The sequence below is a fragment of the Morone saxatilis genome, unplaced genomic scaffold (genome assembly GCF_004916995.1).
Source record: "Morone saxatilis isolate NCDOM2014 unplaced genomic scaffold, NCSU_SB_2.0 Contig10, whole genome shotgun sequence".
Taxonomy (NCBI): Eukaryota; Metazoa; Chordata; class Actinopteri; family Moronidae; genus Morone; species Morone saxatilis.
Genome location: NW_023339652.1, coordinates 6,062,073 through 6,080,284, shown reverse-complemented (window position 1 = coordinate 6,080,284; position 18,212 = coordinate 6,062,073). Strand labels below are relative to the sequence as shown.

The following is an 18,212-nucleotide window of genomic DNA, read 5'->3' as shown; positions in this document are numbered from 1 at the left end:
ACACACGCGCACACACACACTCTCACTCTCTCTCTCTCTCTCTCATCACTCCGTCTCAAGACTGCAACAGCCAGCAGATGCCTCCACACAGGCATCATAGCTGCTTTGATTTTACCTCTCTATCTGCAGGGTCAGAAGTCACCTTGTGTCTTGTCATTTTAATTCCCAATCTTTCAGAAATCTGTCCGTCTGTCCCTGGTGCTTGGAGTTAAACATCAGCATACTAATAGGGGCCATTAACCAAAGTGTTGGGTAAACTGAAATGGCCTAATGATGGCGCCATATCACAATTATTGGAATTTGTCCTCTTAGGACCTTGAAAATCAAAAGTACCAAATTTCACAGTTCACAGAAAAGTCAGGGATTAATTCTCTGCCACGCTCCTCTTGTGGTTAATAACAACAAAGCAAATGGGAACTGCCAGGTAGAGAGGGTCTAACAAAAGATAGTATTGATTTGCCTTATGGGAAGTGTAGGATCCAGTGTGTTTGGACCCTGACCCATACTAGGGACAAAAAGTCGGGATATCTGCACCTCTGATGCATTAATTTGAACTGTTCAAGTCCACAAACTTTATGGAAATGGAGCTCCAAACCACTAGACGATTCTTTCAAGCAATTAACACCTTACTGTTGTGTATTTGTCCCTCAGTTTGAGTTGTACTCTGAGGCCAGCATCGCCCTGCTCCACCTGAAAACCCCGCAGGATTTCACCGATCTGACGCAGCAGGCTAAAAAGAATCTGACCCTGGATGGAAAAGAGTTAACCATCACGCCTGGCTACTTGTTCTGGGACCTCACCGCCATCTCACAGGTACAACTGGTTCTTAATATCTCTCCTCACTATTAAATTATGCATATTTAAGACATGTTTATTGATTTTGGAATACATATGATATGTTGGAAACCCAGTTACCTGCTCATTTTGAGCAATAACACCCCCTGAGATCCTGAGTCTCAGTGTTTATTGTTCACTCTTTTCTCCAGTCCAAACAGGATGAAGACGTGTCAGCCAGTCGGTTTGAGGACAACGAGGAGCTCCGCTATTCGCTGCGCTCTGTGGAGAGACATGCCCCCTGGGTGCGACACATCTTCATCGTCACCAACGGGCAGATTCCCTCCTGGCTCAACCTGGATAACCCCAGAGTTACGGTTGTCACACATCAGGTAAAATTTAAGGCTTGACCTCTCCCACACTGCACTGCATTCTGGCTGCTCAGCATATTTTTTACTGACTCCTAACCCTATGTAATGTCTTAAAATGAAACAGAAAGATACAGATTACAGACCACATTATCTATATATTCATGAGTTTTAAACATTTTACTTTAGCACTTAAAGTCTCATTTTATTTGAGCATAATTTCTGTTTTACACAGTCAACTTAGCAAACTAACTTCCTGAAGTCTCTTTTTGAGGCACATGTACTTGTCACAGAAACTGTGCTTTGTACCAGTTGGTAATTATATATTTTGCCTATTATTATATGTACGTAAATATGTTTTTCTTTGACTTCCAGGATATTTTCCAGAACAACAGCCACCTTCCCACTTTCAGCTCCCCTGCCATAGAGACCCACATCCACCGCATCCCAGGACTCTCCCAAAAGTTCATTTACCTCAATGATGATGTAATGTTTGGCAAGGACGTCTGGCCGGACGACTTCTACAGCCACTCGAAAGGACAGAAGGTGTGAATTCATGAGTTTATTTTTAAATTTGTGCTGTGTCTTTTAGTGTAAAAACATTGGGGGATTGTGAGACTAATCAATCAGTTGGCATTTATCTGGCCTTTAATCTTCTCTTTCCTCACCTCCCTGCAGGTGTATCTCACCTGGCCTGTCCCCAACTGTGCCGAGGGCTGCCCAGGATCTTGGATCAAAGATGGGTACTGCGACAAAGCCTGCAACAACTCTGCCTGTGACTGGGATGGAGGAGACTGCGTCGGTAAAGAGATCAAAATAATCTCTCCTGTACTGATAAGATAATTTGTTTAAATCATATCTAATATGTTATTCCATTTCTCTGACAGGTTCAGCAGGGAATAGTCGGTTTGGGGCTGGGGTCGGTGGTGGCGGTCCCGGTGGAGCTGGTGGACAGGTGTGGCAGTTTGCAGGTGGTCTAGGAGGTCTTGGGGGGACGTCGTACTGTAATCAAGGCTGTGCCAACTCCTGGCTGGCAGACAAGTTCTGTGACCAAGCCTGCAATGTGCTCTCCTGTGGTTTCGATGTGGGAGACTGTGGCCAAGGTGAATTAGAGGATACATACTGTGTTGATATTTTCTAGCCACAATTTTTATAACAATAACTGGAGTTAAAGGATAGGTCTGATATTCTATACTTTACTTATTGTCAACAAATCCCATGAAAATACCAAAACTAAAAGAATTTATCCTACTAACAAGTATTGTCTGTGTAACCAAAGTTTGATATAATCTTATCTTACATTTATATTCCTCTGTGCCATAGACCTCTAGTCTAAAACTATTAAAAACATCCATTGGAAATGCAGTTAAAGTGGGTGACATGTTCCTTTACATGGACACAGTATATTATTTTGAGTCAGTCAATCAGATTTGGTTTTGGTCTTCTCCTGGGATTTGTTGGTACAAACAAAAATCTATCCTTAGCCTTTAACATGTATTAATTTCTGTTGTAGAGCACTTTGGCGAGTTGCACCATGTGACCCTGCTGAGGAATCAGAGCCTGTACACCCTCCCAGTAGGTGAAATCAGGCCATATTTCAGCTTTAACACACTGGCTCGCAGAGTCTCCGAGGCCCATGTCAGCGACAATGTGGCGGTTCGCCACACCTCCGTCGCCAACAAGTGGAAGACCATTCACCTGCTGCTCCATCCTGGCCACAACGCCACCCAGATCCAGTACAACATCACTTTCCAGAGAGAAGACGACAGCGAGTTCAAAATGAGCTTCAGTGTAGCTGTCGACACCCGCGAAGTACCTCAGACTAACGTGTCGAAGACTGCGAGCAAAGACGCCGGCAAAGAGCCAAAGCCGACTCCGACTCCAGAGCCACCGTTTCCGTTCTCAGATGTTCCTGAGCACAAACAGGGTCCTAAGATCCAGAAGAGGCAGCCTGGTGAACCTGAGGTTGTCATAGAAGTTCCTGCACTAAATGTGTCACTTCTACCAGCTGTCGTGCGCAGTGAGCTGCAAAAGCTGGATGAGAAGCTTCTGATTGGTGACATTACTATAAAGGGTTATAACCTCACAAAGGCTGAACTTCTAAAACCTTACAAGGCACTGGCTCAAAAGCAGCAGGTCATCGATTCACATCCAGCTAATGAGGGTGCAGCCAAGGTCCAGGGAAAGCCCTATAAGGACTTGGAGGTAGAGCACGTGCAAGAGAAAGCAGGAACCATTCAGAAAAATCTAAACTCAAAAGAAATGTCCAGGAAAGACGTGGTTGTGCAGGAAAGAATTGTCACTCCTCTTATCACAGTCCAAATTGATGATGAGCATAAAAAAGACTTTGAGATTCCCAAACATAATCTAAAAGCTGCAATCGAGAGGCCAATGACTTCCAAGCTGCTAAGCAGCATTTCCAAAACCGAGAGCGCAGAGAGTCGGGCAGAGCCAGCCGACGCTGCAGGAGGAGCTGTAGTGGGGAGGAGACTCCAACACTTCATCTCCTCAGACAGAGGCTTCCTGCCGTGGGAGAGGAGGAAATACTTCCAGGAACAGCTTGAGGTAAGTAGGGCGTACAACTTCCACTTTTCTAGTCAAGCTTTTTGATTTCTTTAAATAAATTCTGATGACTCTTACAGGAAGGGGAGCGTCTGCAGAGAGAATTGCTGTACGCGACTGATGGTGGCGCCACCCGCCGAAGGCTGCAGGACACTTTTGCTGACTCGCTGCGCTATGTCAACAAGCTTCTCAACGGCCAGTTCGGATTCACATCCCGCAAAGTCCCCGCACACATGCCTCACATGATCGACCGCTTCATCATGCAGGAGCTGCAGGACACGTGAGTGTGATGAAGATTATTTGTTACGATTTTTACGAGTTAATGAAGAGGCAACACCTTCAACTTCTCCACGCTCTTTTCTTCAGATTCCCAGAAGAGTTTGACAAGACGTCAGCCCATCGTGTTCGTCACTCGGAGGACATGCAGTTCGCCTTTTCGTACTTCTACTTCCTGATGAGTGCTCAGCAGCAGCTCAATGTGTCTGAGGTGTTCGACGAGATTGACACCGACCATTCAGGCGTCCTGTCCGACCGGGAGATTCGAACTCTCGCCACAAGGATCCACGAGCTGCCACTCAGCCTCCAGGTTGGTCCTGGCTTTGATATATCTTCTCTACCTCACATAAGGCTTTGAGACTTGTCAGATTTACAAAAAATCTTGTGGTTTTGATGTACTTGTGTGTAATATTTCTTTGTTGCATTTTCTAGGACCTGACAGGCCTGGAGCAGATGTTGATAAACTGCTCTAAGACTCTCCCAACTAACCTGACCCGGCTCCACCTGGTGAACCCAACGCAGGAGGCCTACTATGACCCCAGCATGGTGAGCCATACTTGAGTATAACTTGTTTCCTTTTTACTTTTGTTTTATAAGCTGAATTATTTGACTGATGTTCTGTTCTTGTTCTTAACCCACAGCCTCCTGTCACCAAAGGCCTCATCCTCCATTGCAAGCCCATCACAGAACGCATCCACAAAGCCTTCAGAGAGCAGAATAAGTACAAGTAGGATCTTATGTGCTGTTAGTTTGTCTGACAGTGTATTAAAATTCAAATATTCTCCTTGTTTAGCTTTGCTGTTGCTGCTAACATGTGCTCTGTTGGACAGGTTTGAGATCATGGGGGAGGAGGAGATAGCCTTCAAGATGGTGCGGACAAATGTGTCCCATGTGGTCGGCCAGTTAGATGACATTAGGAAGAATCCCAGGTGGGAATGACTTTGTATAGATCACTTTTTCTTTCTCTTTCATTTTTTTCCCTTTTTATGTGGTGCAACCAAAGTTTACGCCTTTACCATACTGGTTGTTAAACTATAATAACATCTCTATTTTCACTTATGCCCAACAGGAAGTTCATCTGTCTGAATGATAACATCGACCACAGCCATAAGGACGCCGCCACAGTGAAAGCTGTGCTGAGAGACTTCTATGAGTCCATGTTCCCGTTGCCGTCCCAGTTTGAACTGCCCAGAGAGTATCGCAACAGGTTCTTGCATATGGAAGAGCTCCAGGAATGGTAGGATATTAACTTTAGAGAAGTTTTGATGCGTTGATTATATAAAGGCTGCAACTATTATTATCCACACTAGCAGCATGGCTTTAGGGATCACAGTGATGGTCGGTTGGTCCACCACTTTTGGTCCAGACTCGAATATCTCAGCAACTATTGGATGGATTGTCATGAAAGTCAAGTCAAAGTCAGTTTGCAATGATATGAAACAAAGAACTTGACTTGACTAGACTTGAACAATATGTAGATTATTACAGTTGTTGACCATTTATTTTTAATGATGTAATAATCATTCCTTTTCCTAATTAATGGTTGAAAAAACACACATACTGCTCCAGTACTGTACCAGCGTCCTTGTCGCACGTGAGCCAGTAATTTATCAAGCTCTTTTTTCCACTAACGGCTTAAGTTAAGAATCTGTGGCTGTCCTCACATGGGCCCGAGTGTTGCCAGGTTGGAACAGTGGGAATCCCTCGGGGGCTTCAGAGGGTTTTTGTCAGGCAGCTCCTGTATTCAGCTGGAGAATGCTAGCCTTTAAAATTAGACCAAGCTGCTACAGATCAGTCGCTAGCTATAAGATACTTGCAAGATCATGACATAGCTGAGCCTCTCCACCTCTCCTGTCTTTGAGTTGGTAAAGTAACAGGCAGATGGCGTGGGGTGATGTCACCTTGTCACCCTGTTGCCCTGCTGCCCTCTGCATACTGCATGTTTCCTACTTGTTACATCAGAGCACAACTAGCCTCCCCTCTAGTGAGACGTGCCACCTCCGACATTTCTGTCTCCCAATCAGGAAACATTTTATTTCTGAATCTGTGCCTCCTGGTGTAGGACTGGGTGATTAAGGATAAGTTCTTTATTTAAAACTACCTGAAATGTGTTTTCTCTCCGAAGGCGAGTGTATCGAGACAAGCTGAAGTTCTGGACGCACTGTGTCCTCGTGACGCTCGTCATCTTCACCATCATGTCCTTCTTCGCTGAACAGGTCAGTGGTGTCCACCTCGGACCACACACAGTTTATTTAGACATTCAGTCAAAGATACACAGGACATTTGGTAACACACCTGTCTCCGTTTCCATGATTCACACATGAGCTATGATTTGGGCTTTCGCTACTGAAATTCCGCTCGGAGGTGTACCCATCTCATGTGTCGTGCTCATATGACCAGCTGAGCCGGGGCCTGACTTTACAGAAATGAAAGACCCTCAGCAGTCCTCTGTGAAATGCGAGGTTGTCTGTCTTTGTTGACTTGGATCATACAGTGTTTGTATTTATTTTAACCTTCTTTGTTGCCAGATAGGTGGGATTTCTAGCTGGAACAACGTTCAAGAACATGATAGCAAAGAATTACAAAACCATGACAGTGTTCTTGGACAACTTTCCTGTCAAATTCTTCCAATTTGGTATCGGGCAGGGATTAAAAGAAAATGCCAGGAATTGTTAAACAAATACTACTCGGCCCAGGTTTGACATTGAGATGTAATGAGGCACTTCCCTAATCCAAAGGTTTCCAGTTTCTCCTCAGCGAACCTAAAGAAAGGTTAATAGTTGCATTGACCTTAGGAGAATTTCCCCCACAGCGACCCGTGGGACCAGTGTTCCCAGTTAGGAATGTGTCAGACTTGTGTCTCTGTCACCGCACACAAACAGACTTTTGATGTCTTTCTGGCACCTTATGAGCCAGGCTGTCCTGCTGCCCAGGTTATTAAGATAGAGACATTTGAGTGAGCTTTGTACAGTTTAGAGAGATCAAAAGTGTCTTCAATCCAGTGGGAGGTGATTTCACACTGCTGCCCTACTCTTAAAATTATCTTTGTGTTCTTGGGTTACAAAATATCTGAGGGGGGTGGGGAATTGGTGTCAAAGTCCTTCTGAGTGAGTGTTGATTATCTGAAAGGAACAGGTCACTATTTCGGGATGTATGCCAATTTTCTTTTTGCTTCAGAGTGCATACAGATGACGACATCGATACCACTCTTATCTGTTTCCATTAATATGAAGTTAATGTTAGTCAGCAGTTGGTTAGCTTAGCATAAAGACTGGAAACACAGGGAAACTACCAGCACCTCTTAAGCTCACAACTCCTTTTATATCTCATTAATTTGGACAAAAATGGAAGTCTAAAAAAATGTCAATATGTGCCGGTGGTACATAGTAATTGAGACTCCAGGAAGTTACTGATTGCGGTCAGGAAATAATCCAATACGTAACACGTCGTAACAGCAAATGACCTTTTTAACATCTTTATACAGCACAAACAAGTGAGATATAATTAGTAAGCTTTAGAGGTGCTGATAGGTGGATTTTATTACCTTCGGACAGAGCCAAGCTAGCCTTTCTTTAAGCGAGAAAGCAAATAAGCTAAATGTATTTTGAAGCGTAATCCTCTAGCTGACAGTTAACTTTTTTTTTTAAATTCACTTTCCTTAGCTGCATGCAGTTTGTATTTATGCCATTTCCTCTCTTCCCTCTCCCTGCAGCTGATTCTGCTAAAGCGGAAGCTGTTCCCCCGTCGCAGAGTGAACAGGGACAGCAACACTGAGAGGGTGTGACAGAGGAAGACTTCCCTCTCCTCCCTTATCTTCACTTGAACGTCCACCCTTTCTCTCCTGCTCAGTGGAGAAGACAGGAGAGGATTCAGACAGAGGGATTGGGTGGAAACAAGAATCTGAGGCCCTCCTGTGCTTGTGTTGCATCACCGCGGACGAGGTGTAGAGACTCATACGAGATGGCGATGAAACATTTTTAAGAAGATGATGGATGGGGCTGGCCAATGAAAGGAATGGCAGCCAGAAAGAAGAAGCCTGTAAATCTTCTTTTCCTCCGCTGAGACTTACACTTACAAATACACAAACACTCCCTACACGCTGTACCACCTCATGTTCTGCCCTCACCGTGCCATTGATTGATGTGCTGTTAAAAGTGTGAAACATTTGATAACAGCAGGTCAGCACTCATTGTGTGTGTGTGTGTGTGTGTGTGTGTGTGTGTGTGCAGCAAGCATTTTTTTTACCATAAAATCCACAAACGTTTGTGTTTAAAGCTCAAATGATTAGTAGATGAAATGAAAGTTGATTGACAGAAAACAATCAAACACTTTTGAGTCACTTTTTAAGGGAAAATACCCAACATTTGCTGGTAACAGCTTCTTAAATGTATTTTCTGCTTTTCCTCTTTTTTATATCTTATATCAGTGTAATATCTTTGGGTTTCGGACTGTTTGTCCAACAAAAAACATTCGAAGATGTCACCTTGGGTGCTGGGAAATTGTGATGGGCATTTTATACAAAAAATGAATTCATTAATTGAAAAAATAATCGGTACTTGCTTGTTTAAAAAAGAAAAGAAACGGTACTTGCAGCCCTGGTTGTGTTTGACCTTTACTGTTATGTCTCCATTTCAACGAAATGGAGGATAAAAGTACATATAGGATGGATAACGTTCATTTAAGTGTTGGCGGTTATATCTTTGTCGGTTGTCTTTAAAAACAAAAAAACTTGAAGTGCCTTCGTTGTTCATTCCTGCTTGTTTGAACATTTTTGTTTATCTCCTGTTGGTTTTTTTTTTTAATGTCTTATTATAAATGTTTGCCACATCACGCCCAAATCTAGTGATTTACAATGAGAATGAATGGGATATAGGATAATATGATTATCATTCTTAATGCAGTACAAAGTTGACTGATTGTTGGAGCTACATGTAAATGATACTACAGCTTTCATAGCCACCTGTATGTGTGTCCCTGTGGGACTCAACAGGCTCGCTACTGTCTGAAATTCAGACCCCCTCAGCATGTTCTGTAACTTATTTTGATTGTATTATTGTGACCGTGAGCCCCGTGATGGATGCATCTGATCTGAATGCCCGCAGAGTGTAAAGCAACGCTCATCAACTGTTTCCAACTTTTTCCTCATAATGTCAGTTTTACAAAGTTCTTTATTATAATGACAAAAAAACGGAAGTGACTACTAGAAGCTGTCAGTGTTTTGCCACTGCCATAAAGTCATGTGACGTAAAAGTCGATGTCAGCAGGCGAGATGATGAGTAACATATCCTGAATGGAATTCCTCAGATTGCATCAGTTCAATGGCTCCTTTTGACTGAAATAAAATGTGTTTGGTTCAGTCACCTTGGAGTTTTTGTCATTTATCATGTGAATATAGCTTAGTGCGTTAACCTGAGTACAAGTTTGAGGTACTTGTACTTTAATTGAGTATTTCTATTTTGTGTTATTTCATACTTCTACTGCACTACATTTCAAATATTGTTCTTTTCACTCCACTATCTATATATATATATATGTGACAACAATAATTACTTTTTAGATTAACAGTGTACAGAAAAATCTGTATCTTGTCTGTGAATCGTTAGCAGTTCCACCAAAGAGACATTTGTTTTCTAAACTTCTGTTTTATTAAAATGTGTGTTTGATGCCCAAAGTGGTTAAATGATCCAATATTTTACCAAAATAGGACTTTATAGCCATGCCACTTAAGCACAGTGGTACTTTAAAGTCCCACACATGCTAACATTCTTATGTTAAACCAGTATATTTACCATGTGTATAGCACAACTATATCTTATCTTGTGACCCTCTGGAGGAGGCCTGACTGCCACTGGACTATATACATATGTTAAAACAAGCTACAGTAAAATGGTTCTTCAACATTAATTCATTGGTATTAACAATCCAATAATATCACAATATCTGTTACATGGGCCAATTTCCTTACTGCTGTGTGGTTTTTACTTATAAGAGTATTTTAACTGTGGCTTTTGCTTAAGTAAAGTCTCTGAGTACTTCTTTCATCACTGACAACAAATCACATGAAAAATATTTTCTTTATTACAATCGTTTCCACTCATATCTGTTAGTAGAAAGGTGTTTTACTGTATTATTGAACAGTGCAACACGGTGTTGAAATCAAGGCTGTACATTTTAATGCATAGTTCCAAAGTCCATTGTAAATTATGCAAACCCAACTTTTTAGGACATGCCCCTCTACAACGTCCGTAATCCTGCAGAAGCAGAATCTGAGAGGAAGATCATTTTATTTTTCTAAATAAAATTCAATAATACAATTGTTTTTTTTTTTTTAACCCTTAAATAGTTCACCGGCACTACAGAAATATCCCTTTTGATCCCAATGAACCTGAATAATGATTCAATCAGATTACAACTATTCAGTGATAATCCATCATTATAAAATTACTGATAATCCAACAAATCTTGAAGATCCAAATGAATCACTCACCTATACATAATATACATGTGTATAAGTAAAGAAACTTCATGAGCAAACAGTTAAAAAAAAAGAGAAAAACACCCTCCAGTAGAGTTGTATTATTACTATCGTTGCATCTGGGATGAAACTTCAGTGGAGAAAAAAAGAACGTACAAAGCCGTTTTAAATATTCACAAGTTAAACAGTAATTACAACAAAAATATTTAAGGCGTCTTCAGTTGAAATCTGTACAATCACAAATAATTATTAGCCCTTCAGGGAGAAGAACAGAGAAAGCAGAACAAGTCGTGCGTTGGTGCTTCATCAGTCGACGGCACTCTACAGGCCGGAGGTGAGGTGTGTTTTTTCATTTTATTTTCCAGGACTGTAGGATGAGATGAGTAACAGGGAATAAAATATTAATAGAAAGATGTTTGTAAGAGAAAGCCTTATAGAAAACCTGTCGTCGTTTTCAGCACTAACACACAGACCGTCACCCTTCCACGTAGCTCGTTGACAACCTGCCAGTCCACATTGCAAACTTCATTGGAAATTATGAGGTTTTAAAGGTCATTTAAAAATTTTAATCTGTATTTTCAAACCCTGATTTATGTTCCATGGAGTCACATTCATTGAATAAATAAAAACAAATTATTAAGAAAACTTTAAACAGGTAATCCATTTAGTTTGGGCATTTATCAAAGAGCTTTACCTTATTGAGTTGAGATTGTCGTACATTTATGAGTCTTAAATATATGACAATCCCACATGTCTGTAAATTTAAAGCAGATAAAAATGCATTGATATCTGCCCAAGCAATAAAATACCTGTTAAAGAAAATATTTTGGTATTTGAGTTGAATAAACAGGAAGTGTTAAGAGTGCACTTCTGATGTAAAATTCTAAACTTTATTTTTCTGATTGGCACTGATGTTTAAATTAAAACTTATTGGCTACAACAGCCAATGAGTAATTTAAGGGAAACTCTGGTCCCATTTAATTTGTTCATTCAATAGATCCATGCTTTCCAAAACCTTTTTTTCTTTTTCTTTTTTTTTTTTGGTTTGTAGTGTCGAGTTGTTTTTATTTTTTTCCTTCTGGTAGGGGAGAGGCAGTTTTAATCAGAAGTGGTCACTTTGTCAAGGCTGCAGTGGCTCAGGGTTGAGGACTTCTCCTCGCCATCGTGGTCGTCTGCTTTCAGTAGCGGGGAGAGATCTGCGTCTACCCCCGCCTCCTCCCGCCGGGCAAGCTGTCAGTCGCGGTGGCCCCGGCTCGGCGGAGTGATGCTGAAGACTTGGATGCGCAGGTGAGAGGCGATCTGGAGGCACACGCCCGTACAGTAGCGCATGAGATCCAGAAGAGAGAAGACCTGAAGAAAGATAGAGTGTTTCAAGCATCAACATGTGCTATAATACAACTGCATTAAAGGTGATATTTAATTCATGAATGTGGAAAGGAGCATCAATTACAAACATCAATAAAATCTATGTAAACTGAGTACAGCAGGTGTGGAGCTAATACAACAACATACATGATGTATTCAGAACCATTTGTCCAGACTTAGCACTCAGCTTTGAAAGCTGCTATACAAAAAGATAATCATCATCCTTGTTATTATTATGAAGACATATTTCATGTAATGTTATAGATACATGTCATTTGGGCCCTACACAGCCATGGTCCACCCACACAGGGGTTTTCATTTACTCTGCCTGATTAGAGCTGATTTCCACAGGACTGTGTGTGTATAAACTAGACTTTATTTACATTTCACTCAATTTACACCTTTATCCTTCTTATAGACCTTTTCATTTTGACAGTTTGACTTGGGAAAAGCTCTAACTGATAATAAATTACATTAATGAGAGCTCTGTTCCATTTCAGTGTCCCAGTAAGCAAAGCCAGTGACCTCGAATAATACCCAACACATCTCCACTCAACTTCAAACTAAGCAGATGTCCAATCCGCCAGGACAACGGAGAACAACTGCCTGGTTGTGAATGGCCTTTTGGACTTTTAGAGTTACAAAAGATTAATGCACAGGTGTAAATACTGAAATTCATAATGGCAATATTCCATTATGACTTTCTGGGACACTCCCTCAACTTACACCTTTATCATTGACACAATGATTGATTGAGTTTAGTGACCTCACCTAACTGCCGACTATAACATAAGCAGAGGTCTAACCACACAGGATGACCTGAAAAACACCTGTGTGGGTATGAGGGGCTGCAACAAAACCTCATGTCCTCAGTTAAAACAAATGCTTGTGGTCTAATTCTAACTCAACATATTACATATTATAAAGCACTACCTCCCGACACTGAGAGCTGCTTATTTTCCATACTACTTTTGCTCATAAACCCTGCAGACCACACAGTATTGATTGACCATTCATACCAGATGACTTGTTGTTCAGGAAAGAAAATGTACCTGCATGTTGTTTATGAAGCTCCACACTCAGCTAATATAATACCACACACACAGGAATCTGTTTTAAGCTTGTAAATGTGACAGAGTTGTAATAGTTTTACTGTAGCACCACAACCAATGTTCATCCTTTCATGTCTAAGCTGAGAAGTAATGTTGGTTAGACGCAAGATGACACGTGTCAAGGAGGGTTTACCATAAGTCATCTCATCGGAGGAACTGAACCTTGAACTACAGGTGTAACGAGTCCCAGATTAGATGGATAAAGTGAAACCCAGCAGAGCTCAGAGTCCCACAGACAGGACTGAAAACCAGTATTTAGACTTAGATGTTTTTCTTGTTAATCATTAAGCCTCAACTGCCGTGCAAGTTCCTACTGCACACATCCACACCTGGTTTAATTAAGTTGTCATCTAAATGTTTAACTCATCACTGAATGAGCCACGCAAAGAACATACTTGTTTTTCTGGTTGAATATGTTTCTCTGCAACATATCAATAATCAAATAGAGGCCATATACTATAATAGTTAAACAGTCGCTAAACTAGGTGTTTGTACTGTACTTTTTGAATGGTGATTAGTAGTCAAAACTCGTTAACACTAATATAACTGTGTATGGCATTTACCATGGCGATCCAGAGGACTATGTGCTCGTCAATGAAGCTGTTGAAGTATTGGTTGAGGAAGAGGAGGCCAGGGCCTACAAAGGCTGTGTCCGGCAGGTGCAGCTCACTCTTTGTCATGTGTGCGATCTACAGAGACACGGGGATACACGTGAGGTAAAGGAAACAGAGGAAAAATGAGAAACAAGCTAAACTGGTTCACAAACAGCAACAACAGGAGCATAATGTTATAAACATATCGTTAAATAGAAGTGTATATTTTAGAGTTATTGCAGTTCATTTAGGGTCAGAATGTATTTGTGTGTATGATCGATGCTTTTACATTCTGTATATAGTTAATTTCATTACTAATGGCAGAGTCCGCCACTCCTGCACTGGAGCCACACACAGGAGGGATTCACAGGAAATGATGCAGCATGTAAGGCTTTAAATTGAATCTCATTCCTAACACTCACCGTTGACTCAGCTAAATTAAGTTACTTGCTTGTTTTCTACTGCTGCTGCTGCTGCTGCTTCACACTAAAAGTGGCTTTTATTGTGAAGCAGTTGCAGGGTTAAGGGGGACGCAAAAATGTGTCTACAAAATAAAATATTAATAACATCAAAAGTTCTATGTACAGATACACATGCTCTTCTGTTGTATTCCTGACAAAATAATTGTATTAAACCGCACTTGCTGTTTCCATAGTAACCACGGGTGTTGCCATTATCAACCAGGACCGAAATTAAAAGGGTTACAACTATGAAACAAGATGAACGTACCACCAGCTTGTTGGAGATCTTGGAGATGACCATGCCGAAGGCGAGCAGGTACAGGCAGGGGTGGTGCTCAAACAAGTGGCTGGACGACTTCTTGAAAATGATGAAGGCCAGGGTGAGGATGAGGCCGATGTGCAAACCAGGAGTCAGCACACTGGTGTCCTAAACAGAAGGAAGGTTATTAAGCATTTAACGCAACATGTTATCGGCCATATACGTTCAGGCAACTCGTGTCTAACTCTAGACTTTGCAAGTGAACTTACCGCCACAGTAGAGCCGTTTTTGCCAACACCTCCATTCAAAATGACATAGAAGTAGTTGTAGCAGGAGTATAGGGCTCCTCCGATGATGCCAATGATGGGGAAGACGTACAGCTGGATTCCTATGATGGGCAACTAGGGAAACAAGTGAGAGTCGAATCAGTGCGAAGACACAAAGCATTCTCCTTATAGTAAGAAGAAAGGTGGCTTATATGTAAGCTGCAGGCATGCCGAGCGTGATGGGAGGGCAAAGCAAAAAAAAAATGCGGGTGACATCAGCTTTTTTGAGCCAGATCATGTCCAATAGATGACCTGTTGCCATGGCGTTAGCTACTCATATTTACCTTCTCACTTCTCTCATGTGACGTTAAGTCAAGCCTCCAAAGGCAGCACGGAGTAAAAGTAAAACACAAATTCTATTTAAAAAACTAGAAGGACGACTACGAGCTAGGAACTGATGAGATAATAAATGTAGTGTGAAAACTAGTGGACTATACACTTAAGGTGAAATGAAAGTGTTCCTGTGTGTGTACAGTACTTGTGCATCCGTACAAAATACATGAGTCTCGGTTACCGTGGTTTGCCAAAGGCTCACGCCTCCGAAGGCCGTCATCAAATACATGATCGTGATGGCGACCTGCACCTCTGTCACGTCGATCCTGTGAAGAAAGCAACAAGGGAGAGTGAGATTATCCTTCATTTAAGTGACAATATAAAAGGGTTGACTGTTACATAAGAGCATAACAGCTTCTGTATTATTACTGGAAAGACCGAACGCTACTGAACTTACAGGCCAAAGCGGAGGGTCCCCGACACGTAGGTCTGCCAGTGGGCGCAGAAGAACATGAACATCCCAATGAAACCACAGAAGAACATCCAGTTCGAGTAGATTCCTATTCCACATGAAATGCACGTTCCCACAGCAACAAAGACTGAAGGAAGAATGATAGAAAAGATTAGATAAAAAGACTAATGCACTAGTGTAACAGCTTGGGTTAAGTGCTCCTGTGAGCGGTAAAGCACCTGTGGAGACGGCATCGCAGCCGTGGTCGAAGAGCTCCCCCAGCGGTGAGCTGGTGTTCGTCCTCCTGGCCTGCTTCCCATCAATGGCGTCCAGAGACTGGTAGATGAACAGGCCCAGAGCGCTCATGATGAAGGCCCATGATGGAGCCTGGAGGTGGGGAGAGACTTTATTTAGGGATCCCTGCTCACAAGAAAGACCACAGACTTGTACTTTGTTGAAGCAACACTCACTTGGGGCGACGATTTTGATTACTGATTGCTCTTTGTAAGTTTTACTATATACTGAATATGGAGTATTGGATTGAACTGACTAAGTAAAACCTGGAAAACCTCTTCAAATCTGGAAAACCTCTTCAAATCTGGAAAACCTCTTCAAATCTGAAGTAAAAAAGAACCGTTCCGGGTACCCCTGTTCTTTAAAACATGAAGCCCATTCTTGGAGCGTATTAACATTAAACAGTGATTATTAACAGGCTTAACAGTCACTGTGCCTGCTCATTATTATTTTGTGTCACCACAACTCTTTTTATTGCTTTGTATTATTGATTTATTTACATACGGACATATAGGGGTTGGTGGGCCTGCTTCAGGGGGGTAAAAGTAGTTCAAAAGTTAACAATGTTTGTATTTCTGTTGTAACTGTAGAGTGTATTTTAGTCTCTCACAATCCTCACACGCCGTATGTATCTGTGTGCGTACTGTAAGTTGAAGGACAGATTCCAGCTCACTGGAGCGGTCCAGTTCCTTTTTCTAGGTTGGAGGTTATAGACCATCTGGACACAACAGCCAGCCAACACAGTGTGTTTATGACTACAGTGTGTGTGTGTGTGTGTGTGTGTGTGAGAGAGGGACACAAAGATAGTCTTGTGTTTCCAGCGAGCTCAAGAACCCATGCCGTCCTGAATATTCAGACTGTGCGGTTTTCCTCAATGTCCTAAACGCACCATGCACGGGTGGGGAAAGAGGCCGCTTGCTTAAGAGTCATCACAGAGAGCAGAGGTCACTTTAGGGAGAACTCTGCTTCCATTGGATTCCTCTGATATGTGTTTGTTTGCACAGACAGAGGACTTTCATACCTTCACGGTTCATGAAGAAGAAGGAGCCAGGTCATTACTAAATTATTATTGGGGGGGGAGGGGACTGAGACGCCTTTGCACTTGTGGAATTTGACAGTAACAGCGTGCTGCATGGACTGTGGACTCGTAGCTGGGCTGGACAAAATGTGTGTGTGGTTATCAGATTTGCACTGATAAAAACACATTTCCTGCTTGAGCCACAACTCCACAGTGAACCCGGTGATCCAAGTTAAGTGGATCATGGGTCAACGCTTCAGTGCAAGGCTCATAACTGCACCTGAAGTAGAGGTTTTGGGAATGTAAAGTCACATTATTGTTGGATCTGCAGCCATTTCACACAATCTTGGTTTAAATTGTTTTTTGAAAGCCTTGCTAATTATATTAATTCAAAAGCATTTGCATTTCCCTCTTTAGTGGTATACTGAACAAGAGCAACAATATTTCCCTTAATATGTCAGTGTTTTGCCATCAACAACACCGAATCACGTGGTATCTGGGTAGAAAACAACACGTCAAAGCTGTAAACTTTCCAAGAGCGTACGTGAAGACCTCATGACGGACTCTTCTATTCCAGTTATCCCGCAGGGTAGACACCCTAATCCAATCAAGAAAACTGACTATTTAAAGCGTCCTCGCTTGTATGTGGCCATGTAAACGTAAAACATTGTGATTTAAGATCTTCCCAGAATCATCTGGAGTCTGTCTCCAATACGGCTTACATTATCTCACATAAAGTGGAGTATAATTCAGTAAATCGTTAACTTTTCGGGGGGATTCGGGCTCTGCCAAAACAGACCGCCGTGGGCGTTAGCAGGCAGTGTGACCCCATTAATAAGCCAAACTCTTATTAAATTATAAGTAGCTGTGTGGCACAAATGTACGCCGAATTAACAAACCAACCCTACTGATATACCTCACCTTAAATTACAGCTTTTGAGGCACGTTAAGTTTGCACAGGTGGCAACGTAAATTTAACTTACACAATTTCTAAATGGAGGTTTCGCGTTACCAGAGAGGGGAGAGGAGGAGGGGGGGTCGCACGTAATTGGGGCTAGTCTCCATGTAGAAACTTTGGCCAAGGTTGTTGTTGTTGTTGTTGTTGTTGTTGTTGTTGTACTCACCTCCTCTGTTGCCGTGGGACAATAATACACAAGCACCACCGTGGAGAGGATATTGATCAGCAGTCCAACAATGGTCAGAGTGTTTGGCGCGACCCATGTCGGGATTTGCTGGACGAGCCAGTTCCAGTAGAGCTGACACGGAGGCTCGAACAGGGATCGACCGGAGGCGCTGTATTTATGCTCCTCCAGCCGCTTGAGTTGAGCGGGTGACAGCGGCTCCGGCCACGGGAAATGTGGCATCTCTTTTCTGCCAAGTCACTCCTCAAAATTACGGTAACAAACGTCCCAGTAATCCTCCCCCCCCCCACCCTCTCGGGTTAAGTGGCTCAAGCGGGGGCTATCTTCTCTCGGCCGAGTCCGAAGGATAGCAGCTCATTTGGCATTTATAGCTGGGCGACTAGATGAGGCCATTTCCACAGCGGAACCATGAGATGTCGATAGTCTGTACGTTTCTGCTCGAGTTGCGTCTCGACCGGAAGCG

At 42.3% G+C, this 18,212-nt stretch overlaps 2 protein-coding genes across 2 annotated transcripts in view; one reads left to right on the top strand and one right to left on the bottom strand.

Moving 5' to 3' along the window:
* Positions 1–8,233, top strand: part of gnptab (N-acetylglucosamine-1-phosphate transferase subunits alpha and beta) — a 20,133-nt gene extending 11,900 nt beyond the window's left edge. The window contains exons 8-21 of the mRNA XM_035677117.1: positions 652–813; positions 987–1,166; positions 1,518–1,688; positions 1,821–1,944; positions 2,030–2,245; positions 2,656–3,707; positions 3,785–3,984; positions 4,071–4,290; positions 4,413–4,526; positions 4,622–4,707; positions 4,811–4,909; positions 5,050–5,217; positions 6,106–6,196; positions 7,693–8,233. Coding sequence (XP_035533010.1) covers positions 652–813; positions 987–1,166; positions 1,518–1,688; positions 1,821–1,944; positions 2,030–2,245; positions 2,656–3,707; positions 3,785–3,984; positions 4,071–4,290; positions 4,413–4,526; positions 4,622–4,707; positions 4,811–4,909; positions 5,050–5,217; positions 6,106–6,196; positions 7,693–7,764 — 2,955 coding nt within the window. The 3' untranslated portion in view covers positions 7,765–8,233. The remainder of the gene's footprint in view (positions 1–651; positions 814–986; positions 1,167–1,517; positions 1,689–1,820; positions 1,945–2,029; positions 2,246–2,655; positions 3,708–3,784; positions 3,985–4,070; positions 4,291–4,412; positions 4,527–4,621; positions 4,708–4,810; positions 4,910–5,049; positions 5,218–6,105; positions 6,197–7,692) is intronic.
* Positions 8,234–10,035: 1,802 nt separating this feature from the next.
* On the bottom strand, positions 10,036–18,199 carry chpt1 (choline phosphotransferase 1). The gene is made up of 8 exons (XM_035677253.1): positions 17,732–18,199; positions 15,535–15,682; positions 15,302–15,443; positions 15,086–15,170; positions 14,515–14,646; positions 14,255–14,413; positions 13,496–13,621; positions 10,036–11,805 (listed from the first exon to the last, which is right to left on the bottom strand). Exons 1-8 carry the CDS (start codon positions 17,969–17,971, stop codon positions 11,689–11,691), a joined length of 1,149 nt encoding a protein of 382 aa, XP_035533146.1. The 5' UTR covers positions 17,972–18,199; the 3' UTR covers positions 10,036–11,688.
* Positions 18,200–18,212: the final 13 nt, after the last annotated feature.